Genomic DNA, 18,373 nt, shown 5'->3' with positions numbered 1-18,373 from the left:
TGTTTATAAAAAAATGTAAAAACAGGGCCAGCCCTAGTGGCCTAGTGGTTAAGTTTGGTGCCTTCTGCTTTGGTGGCCCAGGTTCAGTTCCTGGGCGCAGACCTATACCACTCATCTGTCAGTGGCCATGCTGTGGTGGTGGCTCACATACAAAAAAAAAAAAAAAGTGAAAGAGGAAGACTGACAGCAGATGTGAGCTCAGGGCAAATCTTCCTCAGCAAAAAACAAAACAAAAAAACCACATCATTAGAATCTCCAAATCTAATAGTGGGAGAGGTGACTAGTTTATTTAGCATTTCTTGTTAATAAGTAACTCAATGAGCTAAAAGTATCATCTTGCTGCACATTAAGAAGAGTGAACTCATGAAAAAAGTTACATGGGTCTAGGTCTCTCTGTAGAAAGCTTAAAAATATTTTATGACCAGCAAGGGGATCTTCACATAATGTATATTCTGTTATTGTCTCCCAATTTCTAAATATCTTCAATTTTTATACACAAACATCACCCTCACCCAAGCTATAATAATCTTACATTTGCAAAAGAAACATTTTGTTTAATATTTGAGAATCTTCTGACAGCTGGAGAGATGTGTCTAAGTGACCCCATCTGGCACAGCTGGAAGCCTCCACCATCCAAGGATAAGCCTTGTTTTTGGTCATCTAATAAAGAGCCAGAAATCAACCTGCTTATTGTTCACTTCTTAGATATATTACTTGTTATTTCTGCTTAATAGTTCAGGTCTGAAGATAGCTCCAAATTGTTGCCTTGCCTCCCCCCACCTCCTTATATTTAATCCTTTCATTATTAAGATGACATTTTTATAACCATGTGGAGTAAAAGCTGTCTGTAACCAGCTGGAAGCCTATGCACTAAACCTCCACTCATTTTGAACTGGAATACTACCTGTGCTAGTTTCCTCATTTACTTTGGCATATGCTCAAGATAAATTTATCTAAGAAATTTTGCTTTAATATACCTAAACAGCTACCTTTCCCTTATAATAACCCTTATTTGGTTTTTTTTTTTCTCCACACACTTGTTTCTTTTGAAGCATTTCTCAAGCGATTTTCTAAAACTGCAAATCTGATCTTGATATTTCTCTTGCTTAAACTCCTTGCTTTTAAGATAAAACCCAAATCCTTAACGTGGCTTACAAGGCACTGCAGTACACAGACTCTCTCTCTCCAGCTTTACCTGATGCTCCCACCCCCCTCACTCTCCAGCCACACTGACATTTCAACTCAAATCCAAGCTCCTTTCCCATTTCAGGTCTTTGCACATGTGGTTTGCTTTCCCTGAACTGTTCTTCTCTCTACCATGGAACTCAGTTAACACTGATGTATCTTCAAGAGCTCAGCTCAAAAGTCACTTCCTCAGAGAAGCCTCCCCTGACTATCTTCATTAGATCAGTTTCCTCTGGTTTATGCTTTTACAACAGTTCCCTGTTCTTCTATTTTTATCATTTAATTTGTAATTATACACATGTGTATATTATATATTAACAGCTAGTTTCTGCTGGCAAACTATAAATCCATGAAGATGGAGTCTATGTCTGTTTTGCTTACCATTGTAACATCAGTCCTTAATACAATTCTTGACTCAATGTGTGCAGAGAGATGATTTACAGGGGATATAAGTTTAACTGATAGGCGGGTAAATGAATGTCTCTTGACATGCTTTTTACTTAATTACTAAAGAGGCAGAAGAAGTAACATCTTGGAAATTAATAATAACTCAAACTTTAAACCACCGTAGAAATATGAGAACAAGTTCACCTTCTCGAGAGGCAAAGATCTATGAAGAACAACATGGTTAAAATCTTGGCTCTTCTTTGTTAGACAAGTCACTTAATATCTTTGAATCTAAACTTCCTCATTTGTAAAAGAGAATATTAGTCCTTCCTGATGAGGATCAAGGCTGCCTCAGGGAGAGAAGTCCAAGGCGTCCTGGCCTATGTACATACTGATCTATATCATCTTCCAGGAAGCATAGGATGTGCTGACCTGATCTCACCTGATTCCTATCCAAAGTTATAGGACCACCCAATAACCAGACCCAACCTGCACTCATACCATTTTAATGATTTTTTCCATGATCTTTCCTTTGTCTTGTAAAGAGATAACTCACATACCTATGCCTTATAAGTTTAGCCCTATCCTCAACGCATTGCAGCTCTTTAGTGCCCATGGGTCCTGTTCCCATGCTACTCCGTGCTATTCTCTGAATAAAACAGCACTACTGCCAGACCTTGAGAGTCCAAGAAATCTTTCTTTCGACTCCTTGGCTCACTGAGCCTGCATCACTTCCTACTTCATGTAATTATTGTGAGGTACAAATGAGGCATGAGAAAGAATGCTAAACTGTAAAACACTAAACAAATGTTTATCTAGTATAGTTATTGCTGAGTAAATGAAGCATTAGAAAGAAACATAGTTGGGGAAAATGGATACCTCTAAGCATAATACTTTTTTCATTATATGAATGTAAATATAGACAAGATAGAAAGTTCAGAATGAAAATGTTTAGAGATAAATCTGAATCAAGTAACATCTGACCCCACAATGTGGATAACTGGGCAAATCAATGAAATAAAAGCCTAGCACGGAGGGACATGATGGACCCAGGGCAGGCAGAAACTACCCTGGTACCAAGGGAAAATATTTCGATCAGCAATGCTTTCATCAAAAGATTATTGATCAAAAGGGGAAAATGACAAGAGATTTTCACATATTGTGGTGTGTGGGGTAACTACTGGAGTTCAAAAGTGACTAATCTTGAACTAAACAGCCTGACTTAAGGCCTATCAAACATACATTGTACATCTGCTTAACCATTAAAGAATGCACTCTCTTAAGATAAGAGTGCATACTTTCCCTCCTACGTCCTATTGTTAATGCCTGAATTAGTCCCTTTCCTGACATCAGGGTCATGTTGACCTGCTAATTTGCAACTGAATACCTCTTTGAAATTTGGATGAAAATGCATCCTGGGTGTGTTTAATGTTCTTTGTTCTAAAAAGATCTAAGACTGTACTGAAACCCATGCTTCTCCAGAACGCCTTCTAAGGTCTTCCCAGGGGCTTATAATCCTCACTCTGTCTCAAGTAAATTCACGTTATTTCTCCTTAAATAAAAAAAAAAAGTAGCATCTGAGTCTCCTAAGATTTCCTGCTACTTAACATTCTTTTAGGGAAGAAAGGATGACAGACATTTTTTTTTGGATAAACATTTTTCTAATACTAGAGAAATACATTGCAAAATGGAATAATCCTATCCAGCTAAAGTTCTGGATAATAATAATGATGAAATGATAACAGCTAATATTTACTGAGTTATGCGCAGGGAACCATATATGCATATATAAATACTCATTTAATCCTCTTAATCATTTTATCAAGTAGGTACTATTATTAACGTTTCTCATTTTGCAGATAGGGAAACGAAGCTCACAGAAGTTAGATAATCTGTCCAAGATCACAAAGCAAGGAAGGGGCAGAGCAGGGATTTAAACTCAGGCCTCTGGCCCCAGAGTCTACACTGGTCCCTTTTTGGTTTAGTACCTTAAACTTTGCTTCTACTCAATTTTTTATTTCTCAAGTTCTCCACACCCACAAAATACTGTTAAGTTAAATATTCATCTACTGAGTTCAAAAGAGCAATTTCCAAAACTGAGGGGCAGAAATGCAGCAAATGAAGAGTTTAAGATTCTACTATCACAGACTTAGGATCAATTATATTCCCTTTCCTTTCAGAATCTAACTGCATTCTGATTTTTGAAGAGATAGTCAAAATAAAAATAGTTCAGTTATACACACTAACCAGGATATGATCCACTCGGTCTCTTTTCTTTCTTCCAAATTTCATCATTTTCTGCCAATCTGTTTTGTGGTTTGGCTCCTTTTTAAGACTGAACAACTTGAGTACTTCAGTTGCTATGAAGTTCTGTGAAAATAAAAGGAATGAATGAAACACAGACAACAAAGTTTCTGAGATTTAGTGCTTATTAATGTAGTAAACAGATTTATGCTAAGTACAATATTTATAATAAAAGATCATACAAAATTCTTCCACTTACAGTTCCACTTAGCAATTTGAAGAGAAAAGCATTCCAAATGCTCAGACTTTATTCACTTAAAGAATTTTTGTTTTTTACATAACATACAAAAGTAAAACCCATTGATGAATCTGCAAAGAAAAATCACTTTAGAGTTCCCTCTACCCAAGAACCACCATTAGCTAACTTCAAGCTAGCAAGACTACTAAAGAAAGCATAAAATAAATCTCTGAACCTGAAAAAGCCCACAGAAATTTTGGGAGCAATGCTATGTGGGCAAAGTACAAGGCTTTGGCCAGGACAGTTTATTTTGAATCACCACGATTTGAATATGTTAAATTAAGAAAACATTAATCAACACTGCAGTATGAGAAGCATGATAATTTTACTGCTAACAATATTCAAACTACCATTCTTAAAAAAAAAAACTTTACATAATGCTATTTCAATAATAAAATTAGTGGGCAGCATCATTGTGTGTTATATTGATGTATGCATTCTGATGATTGCTGGTATATATTATACATCTTATCTTATTTAAACTTATTTGTTCTTTGTTCTTAAAATAATTTGAGTTTTTATTACTTCTATGACTGTTCTGTTAAAAAAATAATGTTCTTAACGGGAGAAAGGATACATTTATGAATCAGAATCATTAGAGAAGATTCTCAAACCACCAATGTGCCCCTAAACTCCACCATTCCCTGCCGGCACACACAGACACACACTCAAGGATGCATCAACTGTGGAGGGCTGAAGGGACTGAGCACACCAGTTGTTTTGAAAAAGTTCCCCAGGTGATGCTGATACTCCATTCCTCAAAGCTGAAAATATTTTAAAAGTTTTTTGGTTTTCTTTTCTAACGAGTCAAATTCATCTTTGAAAACTTTTTTTTTGCTACTTACTTTAATCTAAGCAGAGGTCTGTAAACTTTTTCTGTGAAGAGCCTGACTGTAAATATTCTAGGCTTTACGGGCCGCACAGTTTCTGTTACAACTACTCAACTCTGCTGTTGTAGCAAGAAAGCAGCTACAGACAGTATGTAAACAAAGGGGTGTGGCTGTGGTCCAATAAAACTTTATTATAAAAACAAGTGGTGGGCTGCACGTGGCCTGTGGGCCATAGTTTGCCTACGCTTGATGTAAGTATACATTATATCTCAGAAATATCTGTTGGTGTTCTGTCAGTAAAAAATATTTTTTAAAAGCTTTCTATAGTTAATAATACTGTACTGTATTTTTGAAAGTTGCTAAGAGAGTAGATCTTAAAAGTCTTCATCGCAAGAAAAAAAATTTGTAAAAAAAAGTGTGTGGTGATGGATAACTAGACTTACTGTGATCTTTTTGCAACATATACAAATATTGAATCAGTATGCTGCACACCTGAAATAACACAATGTTCTAAGTCAAATACATCTCAATAAAACAAAAAGACTAAATTGTTTAGGCAATGCTTCCACGTTATACACCAGAATAATGTATATGTTCCTTTAATGTATTTTGATAGTCCACATTTACTCCTGGATGATATAAGAAAATACATCAGTAAGATGAGTAATTTGAAATACGCTCTCTTGGAAAAAAACAAAAAGCTTTCTATGATCAGATAAGTTTGGGAAACATAACTCTAGAGCCCTGCTACTCAGAGTGGTCCTAGGATTGACAGCATCAGCGTCACTTGGGAACTTGTTAGAAATGCAGAATTTCAGGTCCTACTTCAGGTCCTGCTTCAGACCTACTGAGTAAGAATCTCCATTTTAACAAAATTCCCAGATGATTCATATGCACATTAGAGTTTGAGAGGCACTACACTGGAAATATAACCTTTGCTGAATTAAAGACACAAGTGAATAGGCAGAGAGATTTCTACCAACGTGACTTTAAAGTTGGTTTGTTGGGAGTCCTTGTAGTGTCAGAGTACTTAATCTTTTCAGGGCCTTCTAAGATAACAAACAATATTTTTTATATATCATATTACTATCCTAAATATTTCAAAACCACATTACCAATTTGAAACCTCCAAAATCAAAGATGGAGAGATAACAGCTACGTGTTCAGTGCTGGCATGTTTGAAATGTGATGTTTTTAGGTGTACTTCTAGAATACTATACCTATCCCTAAATTACCAGAAACTCACCTAAAACTCCTATGAGTTGCAATAATTTCTCTATTTCCTATTTTTTCCTCAAATATTATATATTATGTATATATAGGAAATGACTGTTAAAAGTTATGTTTTCTTTTGCAAAACTTGAGGATTCAGGATTTCCTCTTACCCGCATCCTACCATTGCTCATGGATTCAATGAATTGACAAGTATTTATTGAATACCCACTATGGGACAGGCCTTGAGGATAGAAAAGTGAATAACGCAGAAGAATACCTGCTTTCACAGCATTTATGGATCTGTATAAATAAACAGCAAGTCAAAAAAGGAGATACTCTATGGTTTGCAGTTACCTTGATTTCATCAAGGTTATCTGGATTTTTCACTCGTCGGAAATAACTAGAGTTGATTCTACATGGCTTCATCCAGACAGGTTGATTCAAGTTGGGGTCCTCAGCAAATATTTCCTCAAAAATCTCTTTTGTTAAATCAAAAACCGCCTTGATAGAGAAAAATAAAACAAAATAAAATAACTAAGAATCTAAATTTCAGACAATGGAGAGAAGCTTAAAATTTAGAATTATCCTTCCATGTTACATACCTGTTTGTAGACTCTTTTACTAGTGCTTTCTATATCTAGACCCTTACTGGTACAGCCAAGCAATTTTGTAGGAATACTGATGCTATGAAGATCATGACCTAATTCTTTCCATTTCCAAAGTTCTTCTGCTGCATTATGTACAAGAATTTCTACTTCCTCTGCAGTATGTGGGACTGCCAATAATGTTTCACATGGTTTTTGGGGAGCTCTTTTAGGTTCTGCCATTAGAGGTACAATTGTTTCTTCTGCCTTATTTTTTTGGATCTTGTGAGAAGAACTCAAACCAAAGTCTTCATCAAACCAGTCTTGATCATCTCCTAACACGCTCAGGAACTCCCGGCTGATCTCAAGTTCAGCAAGTCTCTTAGCAAGCTCTTCCTGCCCACTGGCACCAAATACTGGACTCTCCTATAGAAATGGAACCATTCAAACAGAGTACCATTTAGTGACCACAGATCAGTTAACAAATTTTGGGTCTGCTTTTTTTTCCTAAAAGACAAAGCAAATATATTATTTGTATATTTACTATTTCTCCATAAATAAGCAAAACAAAAACAATATGGTGGCTACTAATTAACAATTTAAGACAAAACCACCGTTTCCCATAATTAGCCTTATAACTGAATTTTTATAAAATGTTTATTGATCAATTTTTTTTCCTTTTTGTATTATCATTATTCTGTTTCTGAAGGACCATCTTGTCTCTGGGATATGGAAATAGGATATGAAATTTCTTACCTTTGGTGATTATCTGGCTCAAGGTACTCAAAAGCATTACATTTGTTCAATTGCCCATGAACAACCTAAACAAGTTGATGGTCTGAGTATATGTCACAGTGGATATATTTTAGTTTTACCAGAATCATTATTGTAACCAGTAATCTCTGCGGGGCAACTATGACTGAGTAGATATGAGGGCAAAAAATTTCATAGGCAAAAAAGAAGTGGGTTGAGAACCATTGGGAAGCTCCATGGAATAAATCTGTTCAGGGAATTTAATCTGTGGACAGTATACAGGGGTTGTCAATCCAGCATAAACCTGCCAGTGTTTGTGACAACCCTACAGGGACTACTCATGACCTAATAGAGGACAATTATACTTCAGACAGAAAAATAGCTATAAGGCCTTTAAAAACTGGTACAGTGATCTTTAGCTAATAAACAACACATCACACAAAAAAATTATCAGGAGCTACTGAATTAAAATGTACTACCCAAGGTAAGGTTAATTGACATTTTTTTTCTAGTCATAATACTTACAGGTCTGGGACACATATCTGGTGAGGATATCTCTTCTTTTTCATCTTCCAATTCTGACCTTAAGAAGCAATCTGGAACACTTGGTGATTGTTCCTCAAGATTTTGGGATAGGCCTTGGGGTGGTACTTTCTTTTGATCATCATCAAGAAGTTCTTGATTGCTAAGCTGGATTTTCTCATTCCTAGCTTTCTTGATTTGTTGTAGTTGACTGACTGTGTCCTTCACAAAGACTTTTAGTAAACTGTCTGTCAGTAAGCTGACTGTCTCTAGCTGTTGCTTTGACTTTTTTTCCTCACTTAGTGATGACCTCAGTTGGGCTTCCAATTGCTTCTTTTCTCTTGCTAAAAGGTCCAGAAGTGGGGTAGAGAGTTTTTCTGAAATCTCAGGATATAGGTTCTCTTCCTTTTCTGTAAACTGCTGTTGCTTTTTCAATTCTTCAGAAAATGTATTGTCTAAAGTATCATCTTCTATAGCAATGGAAACCTTTTCTGTGGCACTAGAAACAAGGTCTTTATTTTCCTTTGAAGAAATCAGTAAATCCACTTCAGATTGCTGGTGAACACGGGCTTCAAGTACTCCAGAAATATCCTGGATATTGTCTGTTTCTATTTTAAGGCTTCTATCAACTGAGGCTTCTGTATCGTGCATACCAGGTAGAGATTTCTCATAAAAATATTCAATTGCATCCTTTTCTTTATCAAACTTAGAATTCTCTGTATCTTTTTGTTCTTGATTATAGTATTGATATTGTTCATCTGAGTAAGAGCCTTCATCTTCATTTATGTCTACATAGTCATCAAAGTTTTCTGGAATGTGAGATATTTTTTGAGGAGGAGCAAAAATACCATGCTTCTCTTTGCACACAAAGTATACAATGCCATCATATGTTCCATTGTTATTTCCTTCAGGTTTATCCAACTCCACTCCGGCCCAAAATCCTTTAGCAAAACTAGTCACACCTTTGAATCGAAGAGTTCCTGGCTGAACATTGCCAATTAACACCCTATCACCAATGTGGAAATCACGTAATTCATCCGTAACAGAAACTGAAGCCAAGGAAGGGGATTCGGGAACTCCCAGCCCGTGCTCTACGTCACTGCGCTCCTTACTTTTCATAAGCTCAGTAGGAGACCTAAGTTCTAACAGCCTTTCAGAGTGGACGTTGCTACAGATAGAGAGGCTTTTCTCACTGAGGCACTCACTGATATCATCATCACTACCAAAGCTAGTGGCTCTACTTCTAGAGCTCCTTGTTGGCTGTGACTTATCTCTGCAAGACTGAGAATCTTTCCTGAGTGACAACAAAGATGATACCTCAAAGTCATCTTTGTACAATTCAGCTGAAATGTCTTTCTTGAAAGAAGACACTTCAAAGTCTTCAGAGTATGTTATCTCTTTAGGAGCAAACAGATGTTCTGACAAAGAGGAGTTCCTTTCCTTTATGTTCTTTTGTTGATGAAGGTCTTTTTCTGATTGGCTGTTTGGACTATGATCCATATCTTGATCTGACTGTCTCTCTTTCAACTCTTTTTTACGAAGATTTTCAATGGCTAATCTAACAAACTCTTTCTGAAAATTTGTAGAATCTAAAGGAAGATCTTTCCTTGAAAGAATTTCAGATGAATCTCCATGTTCCAGGTCTAGCTTCATTAAGACATCAGACTTCCTAGATTGTTTAGAATAGGAATCTTCAATCACACTCTGATCCAATTTTGTGTATTTTACTTCTTGTATTTCTGATTTTGGACTAGATTCTTCTTCAATCTTGGCATCTAACACATCCAGAATTCTATTAGTGGCATTTAATTCTTTCAGAAGAGGTAATGAAGGTACATTTTCTAGAGAATCTCCAGATCCTGCTCTGGCTTTCCTTGATGATCTGAGAACTGGAGATGAAGTCTGAAAATGTTCTTCTGTTCGACTGTCCAATTCAGTCACTCTCTTTGCACATGCAGATAAAGACCTTTCTGATATTGATCTATCAGAATCTGCCAGTGAAGCATCTTAAAAGAAAAAAGAATCACATTAAAATTATTTAATCACAATCTTTCAATTTCTGGACCCAAAGTTTAAGCAAAAGCCAAATCTTTGTGAGGAAAAACTCTGGTCAATAAATATGACCTGTTTCGGTTACAACATAAGGTAAGTTTTTCTTTTAAGAGAATATACTTGTGACAACAATAGATGGAACATTTAAAATTACTGAAAATTTCAAGTTTAGAGTAATTCCTTAAGGGTTAACTTGTAAAGTGAAAAAATATGGATCTAAGTTTATTAAGACATTGATCTGCATGATCACTCCCAAATCATGTAAAAAGAGAATTGTATGATGGATAGTACATACATTCTTTAAATAGGAAAGCAACGAAGGTGGGATAAATATACTTCTATATATACTTTTTTTTTTTTGCTTTCTTTTCCTGAAATCCCCTGAGAACAAAGTTGTATGTTTTAGTTGTGGGTCCTTCTAGTTGTGGCATGTAGGACACCGCCTCAACATGGCCTGATGAGCAGTGTGATGTCCACGCCCAGGATCCGAGCCTGAGAAACCCTGGACCACCAAAGCTGAGTGTGCAAACTTAACCACTCAGCCACAGGGCTGACCCCTATATATACTTCTAAAAGAGTGAGTTTCCTGGGGACTTCAACTAAGCTCTTGAACGTAAAAAAAGAAAAAAGATCAACTATTTCTGCAAATATAGCATTTTAAGAGCTAAAATTGCAAAAGACGAAGAAAATGAGTAAGATTTGATGAGCTAACAAACCAAGAATTAAAAGTTTTGAATTCAAATCTATGTTGTCACTGTTGCTAGGTAGGCTTTTTTATGTTTCAGTTTTGTTTTATTTCCTCATTGAATTACACTTTATTTTCAATAACTCTCATCTTTCTTTGGATTAAACTTTAAGAAAAATGTGTATAACCACTTATCCTGAGAAGTAATATAGGCTGAAAATATACATAATCAGATACAAAATCTGATTAAGGGAGAGTTTAAAGATGCTGATGATACACTCAGCCCTTTTAGATTAATGTCTTTATGCCTCAGTTTTTGTCATACATTTGGGACAATAAAGATTGATTCATGTAACTTATACATAACCAACAAATCACTTTAAAATATAAAATTAGCTTAAAATAGTAAATAATGTATTATCTTTCAGAAATTAATTTTTTAATTAAAAAGCTGTAGAGGTGGAATTGTGTAGACATTTGCATAAATCCTTAGTCTGTGTAGATGAGGCATAATTATTTTTTCTAGTTACATACCACCACATTCAGCAATAGATTCCAGGGATCCTCTGGAACGTTCTGACTCTGTTAGTGATTTCCAATTCTTTGCTGTTTCAGATCTGAAGTAGAAAAATTAATGAACAGAAATAAATATATAGCTGATACTATAATAACTGGTAACAAAAAGCAGTCAATTCTGAGACAACTACTTCTTTCTTCTTCTCCACAGGAGCTATTCCAACCTTTGCCACTTTCATCAAGCCTATTTCTGATCTTGCCTCTTTTAATGAGAAAAATAGAGGGCATAGGCATGAACTTCCTTACCTTCAACTTTTCTACCTACAGATTTATCTACATTCACAGCCATCGCAACTGCCTTTCCTTCTGTCTATAGGGAAGGAAAAGTGCCTCTTTCATACTTGCTCAAAGCTAATTGTTCGAAATCTTTCGGCCCCAAACCCATACATTTCCACAGCCTCGTTGATGGTACTCCTCAACCATCCATTCTCTTTCCTACACTCTTTAGTCTTTCAATCTGGAGATTGTTTCCCCCTCAGCTTATGTCTCAAGGCTCAAAAGAAATTTCCCCTTCAATTCTTCATTCCTCCATCTCATGCTACTGTCCTCTCCTTTAAGTTAGCAGAAAGAGCTGCAGACACTATCTTTATTTTCTTGCCTTCTCTTTATTTGCTAAGTCATAATATTTGGCCTCTACTCCTACCTCTGTGTGTTGCTATTTTATGACATTTAATACTTGGCTCCCTTTTATTTCCTCTGAATCCATACCTTCTGTGGGTGATGTTGCTATATTTATGGCTTCAACCACAATCCATATGCTGATCATCCCCATATATCTAATTCTGATATCTTCCCTGGATAATTCCAATTAGAGGAACAATAGGCACCTCAAAATTAACATTTTAAAACCAGAATCATAAGCTTCCCACAAAAGAACACCTGATTTTCCATTTAGGTTAATGGAACTTTGACCCAACCAACTACTTAAGAGAAACCTGGGAGTCCTTCTAGATTTCCCCTGCTTCCCTATACAGCACTTTAATTAGTCAAGTCTACTTCTTAAATATTCCTAAAATCGATCTCCTTTTCTTTATTCTTATTACCACTGATTATTTGAGCTCTGATCTGCTTCTAAGCTTAGCCCTTTCTATTGTTGCTTCATAGTGTAGTCAGAAAGATCTCTCTAAACACAGATCTGATTGTGTCATTCCATGGTTAAAATCCTTCAAGTAGCTTGGTTAATAAAACTACAAAACCATTCAATAGTATAGCATGTAGAAATTAAAATAAAATTTAGTTTATAATACAATGGAAAATGTATATATAACAAAAATACACATAAAATCTAAGCATAAAAAATTCTAGAAGGAAATATACCTACTTATTGACATTCGCTATTTTGGGATAGGTGGGTGAGATATGATTTAAACTTTTTTCTTTTTACTGCTTCCCTCAATATTCTAATAATAATAACAATAAAAGCAACTAATACACAGCACTAATCGTGTGCTGAGCCCTGTTCTAAGTTAAGCCTTTAGCCCTTATAACAAGTTTATTAGTCAGGTGTTGTTATAGGGATATAAATCCCTACTAAAAAACTGAAGCACAGAGAGATTAAATAACTTCCCCAAAGTTAAATAGCTAGCTGGTACTTGGGCCAGGATTCAGGAAATGTTAAATTAATTGTAATGAGCCTGTATTACTTTTGGAACCAACAAGAAAACCCCAAAATGTATTTTTAAAAAACTTTTAGAGGCTTCACATCTTCTAAAAAGTAAAATAGAAACTACTAAGAATGAGTGAGTACTAGGTTTTTACAACTTGGTTTTTATTTATTTTTCCAACCCCTTCTCGTAACTCCAGCAACATCATATTAAGTTCAGCTTCTATGATATGCCAAGCCCTTTGCTGCTTCTGATCATTCAAGAATGCCCTTTTCTCTGAAATGGCCCCTATTTCTCAGTTCCACTGTCTGCCTAACCCCTACTCACTGTTCACAATTTAGTTTAAATATTTCAACCTGACTTATTTTATATGCCATGTTATATATTCTAATGTTGCTACTTGGTATCTTCACTATTTGCATTTACTGGCTGCACAATATTCTACCCCTGGAAAGAACCATAGTTTGCTGGGCTATTCACTCTTTTTGGACACAAAGATTGCTTCCAACGTTTCATTAATATAAAGGACATTGTGATAAATATTCACATAAATAGAGATTTTTTGGTAGGCCACATTTTCTCAAGCTAGATTTCCAGAAGTGGAATTACTTAGTCAAAAGTTACAGTTTAGGGGCCAACCCGGTGGCATAGTGGTTAAGTTTGGCATGGTCTGCTTCAGTGGTCTGGCTTCATGGGTTCGGATCCTGGGTGCAGACCTACACCACTCATCAAGCCATGCTGTGGTGGCGACCCACACACAAAGTAGAGGAAAGACTGACACAGATGTTAGCTCAGGGCCAATCTTCCTCAAGCAAAAAGAGGAAGATTGGTAACAGATGTTAGCTTAGGGACAATCTCCTTCACCAAAAAGAAAAGTTACAGATTGTTTTTGGCTTTTGAAACATTGCCAAAGTGTTTTTCAAAAAGTCTATACCAACTTACAATGCTACCACTAGCAATACTGGAGGGTATTATTTTCATTGCATCCACCAGATTTCAGGATTCAAAATATATTTTTAAATCTGTACCTTATTATAAGTTTGATTTGTGATTATATCATATATAACAATTTTACTAGCGAAACCGAAAATATAAACAAATATTTTTACTTCTGTAATTTCACAGTTACTTAAAAGACAGCGTCCAAAAATCTTTCCTTATTCTTTTCTCAAACAAGGCAGAATATAGGTAAGTTGTCAAAAATTTCTACCTGTGTAGTGGAAGGGGCTTGATCTTGGGTTTTTCAGAAGCTGAGGAGAGTGTTTTAATCAGAGGCTTGGCTGTTGGTGATGTTTCCAAATCGCGGCTAAGCTCGGCTTCGGTTTTCTTAATGAATTCATCATATGACTAAGTTTAGAAAAATCAGAGGAGTCACTACGTAGAATTTTTTACAACTATTTTAAATTAAAAAAATAGTACATATTATGGCAACATATTCAAACGGTAAAGAAGATATAAAACTCTTTCTCCCGGGATCCGTATCATTCTCCAGAGCTCTGGAAACAGTCATCCTTGTATATTGTGCATACAATCCTTCTTGAAACAGAGTATGTATAAGTAAGATGTACAATTGTAACCCTAATACCAATTAGGAAATGATAAAGCCCCATCGAAAGAAGCTTAAGACTTACGAAGCAATAATTCAGGCCCTGCCACATTAAACAACCTCTCTAGCTGATTATATAAGTGTTCTTTAAAGGGTGTCCGAATACTGTAATAGCATTTTTTAGAAGTTTGGCCATTATACTGAATTTCAATGGCAGTAAGCTTCTTGAGGGCTAAGCACTTAGGAATACAAATCCTGAAGAGAGGAAAGGGTGTGTGGGAGTATGACAGCTCAGAATTACAAAATACGTTTTCTAGATATTAGCCAATCTGTAAACAAAACTTCACTAATTTGTAATTCTACTTTGTATGAAATCCAAGGGAAGCCCTCCATCTATTATATCTCTCCCTGATTTTCTGGGCTAAAATCCCTACCTGTACATCTCTCACTATTTGAGACTAAAGCTGTTTTGTTCAACACTGTATGTCCAGTATCTACTCACAGTGTCTGGCCCAAAGTAGGCTGTCAATATTACAGAACGAATGCACAAGCAGATGAGTGCTTGTCAACTGCTATAGTCTAAAACTTGGGCTAAAATCCCTACTACAACTCTCACCATCCATCTTACCTTTCTCTGAATTCTTAATGTTTTGATAAAGTAACTTCTGCTATTAAACATATACTACAGCTATGTGGCCTAGCTAGCTAGGCATATATGAGGACTATGACTTCTCAGATCTGAAAGCTGTACTTCTATGAATATAGTTCACTTTTTAAATCTGTGATCAAATAAAATCAAGGTTTATTTTAATAAGAACTTCTATGTATTATATATTTCTTCATCATATACTATAATTTTAAAACCTAAATACAGAACTTGCTTTTGTCTTCATTTAAACTATTTAATGAAATGTTGAATGAGATCGATCTTCATGGCATTTCTCTAGAGATCCTTCTGGCTGACATATCCATTAATGAACATTTTTGAGCGATGTTATTCATTCTAATAGTATTTCATTTAGCTTTCAGTGGCTCCTCAATACCTATAGTATTGTTTTTAAATCCTGGGCCCCACCCTAGACAAATGAAATCAGAATCTCTGGGAGTGAGCCTGGATATTTGTATTTTTCAAAAATCTCTTCAGTTAATTCTAACGCATAGTCAGGTTGAAGATTACTGACTTCATCAGTCTGATTTCCAAGGTCCTGAACATCATCTTTATTTTTAAATTTTATTTCCCCACTACCTTCCAACATGAACTTCCCAGTATGGCCATTGTATCTTAACCACTTTCCTTACTTCTGTGCAAGTTACAATTCCTGTTCCCATCTCTGTATTGTGTACCTGTGGAAATATCTACATTCTCTAGATCTGTTAGCAGCCCTATTTTCTAGGTGGAAGATAATGTAGTATAATGGTCAGAGCACAGAATTTGGAAATTAGAGCTAGATTAAAATCCTAGCTTTACCACATATGAACTGTGTGTCCCTGGATATCATAAATCTCATTGAAACTCAGTTTCCTCATCTGTAAAACAGGGATAGTAATAGCCACACTTTGTTGCTTTGATGATAAAATGAAAAATACATGTAAAGTAATGAGCTGAATTCCTGGCAGACAAAAAGGCACCTGAATATTTGATAATTAAATTAATAAACGTAGAAGGATTGCATGTTTGGTGTTACCACAACAAGGATAATTAAAAGGAGAGAAATTTTGGCTAAACCCAACAAAGAGGTTTCTAATATTTAAAAGCACCTAGAGTCCAACAGTGAAACCAATTGCCTTGAAAATCTGAAATTTCCTATTACTGGAAGTGTTTGGGTAAAAGCTAAATGATCTTCTCTGGTGATGCCATGAGAAGGGAATCTTGTGATGAGTAGGAAGTTCAGACCGATTCTATAATGAATGTGGTGTTTTAGGAACACTAAGCTGGCAAAATGTACGTAAGCAATAGGGAAGCAACTAGAGGCAGGCACATTTAAGACGCTATGCAGATAGTAGAGGCAAGATGTCATAAGGGCTCCAAACAGCTTGATGACAGTAGGAATGGAAAGGGAAGAGCAGGGAGCTTTATAAAAAAAAAGAATCAATGGGATCTAGGGGCTGGCCTGGTGGTATAGTGGTTAAGTTCACGTGCTCCACTTTGGGGGTGCAGGGTTAGGGGGTTCAGATCCCAGGTGCAGACTTATACACCGTTCATCAAACCATGCTGTGGCAGTATCCCACATACATAATAAAGGAAGACTGGCACAGATGTTAGCTCAGTGACAACCTCACTCAAGCAAAAAGAGGAAGATTGGCAACAGATGTTAGCTCAGGGCCAATCTTCTTCACTAAAAAAAAAGAAAGAAGAAGAAGAAAAGAAAAGAATCAAAGGGATCTGAATAAACAGGAGAAAACAGAATGAGGAAAATATCAAAACCAGATTTCCAGGCTGGGGTAGAATCAGAGAAAGATGATAGAACTTGAGCATAAAGTCAAGTTCAGAAATATCATCTAGGAGCCATCCAAATAGCAGAAAGAGTTGTACTAATAAAGTTGTGTGGCATGAAACATCATTCTGCTAAAAATTTAAAAATTAAAAAAAAAAAAAGGTGGTGGTAATTCCAATAGTTAGAATTATTTATCTAATGGTTCTTTGCTTAAGAGGGCATGGGTATCAATCTTTCTTTCCTAGGCCTAATCTTTCTTATTCAGAAAAAAGCTCTAAGGGCCGCCTGGTGGCACAGTTGTTAAGTGCACACGTTTTGCTTCGGCAGTCCAGGGTTCACTGATTTGAATCCTGGGTGCGGACATGGCACCGCTTGGCAAGCCATGCTGTGGTAGGGGTCCCACATATAAAGTGGAGGAAGATGGGCACAGATGTTAGCTCAGGGCCAGTCTTCCTCAGCAGAAAGAGGAGGACTGGCAGCAGATGTTAGCTCAGGGCTAATCTTCCTCGAAAAAAAAAAGAAAAAAGCTTTAATACTTTAATATTTACTTTAATATTTGATATTATAATATTTAATACTTTAATATTTAATGCCTTAAATAAGAGCTTGTTTTGATAGCCTCAGAATTTTTTTAAGTGTTAGGATAAAATGTAGCACCAAACTAATATTGAAAAATCCTAATCCATTACTTTATTAACAATATTAAAAACATTTTAGGCTTCACATACATGTTAGCCTTGAGATTAAACCCCTTTCCCCATATGTCTAACCTCTAACTGTTTGATCAGACTGGCTTCTTGGGCTTTCAGCCTTTCCTTTTGCCTTTTTTTCTGTTCCTTCTTCAGCTGGTCCACAACTGATTTTCTTTTCCGCAGCTCATCCTTCAGGGCTCTAATCCTACCTTCAATGTCACTTTGGTCAGATGTAGTTTCTGAAAGAGATACAAAATCTTGTATTTAATTTTAACTTAAGAATAAAGTTAATTCAGGACTATTAATGAAAAGCAGCAATGTAATACTCCATTTTAATAAAATCAATCTAACAGTTAAAATTAAGAAATTTGAGCTTCTGAAAAAAATTTATTAGTGATTTGCATTCCTCCTTTCCCCTAAATCTCTATTTTTCGTGTGTGTGTGTGTGTGTGTGTGAGGGGATGTCCTCCTATTTATTTTCTCTTTCTAATTGTACTATTTGAAACCGCAAATAAATCTCAAGGTACCCTGTCTTGGTAAGATAAGTAGCTGAAAGTTGAAAAACTTTCAGGTTAGTGAAATTTGGACATTCTGTAAGGAATTACTTCCTGGTGACAAGATAATCATATTTAACTGTCCTTCCTCTTAGTTATTAATAGATAGTTTAATAGTTTTTAAGTCAGATTAAAATCAAACTGGAATTTCACCACTTGAAGCTGACTGTGACTCATCAGCTGATGTCTTAATATCACAGAAAGGAGCAAT

The 18,373-nt window shown here is 35.8% G+C and overlaps 1 protein-coding gene across 4 annotated transcripts in view; it reads right to left on the bottom strand.

Moving 5' to 3' along the window:
- CEP350 (centrosomal protein 350) overlaps window positions 1–18,373 on the bottom strand; it is a 161,052-nt gene that overhangs the window by 12,336 nt on the left and 130,343 nt on the right. For all 4 annotated transcript variants that reach the window (XM_046680736.1, XM_046680738.1, XM_046680737.1 and 1 more), the window contains 7 exons: window positions 17,687–17,847; window positions 14,146–14,282; window positions 11,290–11,372; window positions 8,022–10,024; window positions 6,762–7,169; window positions 6,514–6,660; window positions 3,820–3,942 (listed from right to left, as the gene is read on the bottom strand). In XM_046680736.1, the coding sequence (XP_046536692.1) occupies window positions 3,820–3,942; window positions 6,514–6,660; window positions 6,762–7,169; window positions 8,022–10,024; window positions 11,290–11,372; window positions 14,146–14,282; window positions 17,687–17,847 (3,062 nt within the window). The remainder of the gene's footprint in view (window positions 1–3,819; window positions 3,943–6,513; window positions 6,661–6,761; window positions 7,170–8,021; window positions 10,025–11,289; window positions 11,373–14,145; window positions 14,283–17,686; window positions 17,848–18,373) is intronic.

Source organism: Equus quagga, chromosome 13 (assembly GCF_021613505.1).
Source record: "Equus quagga isolate Etosha38 chromosome 13, UCLA_HA_Equagga_1.0, whole genome shotgun sequence".
Classification (NCBI taxonomy): Eukaryota; Metazoa; Chordata; class Mammalia; order Perissodactyla; family Equidae; genus Equus; species Equus quagga.
Note: the sequence above shows the minus strand (reverse complement) of the source record. Positions and strands in the feature narration are given on the sequence as shown.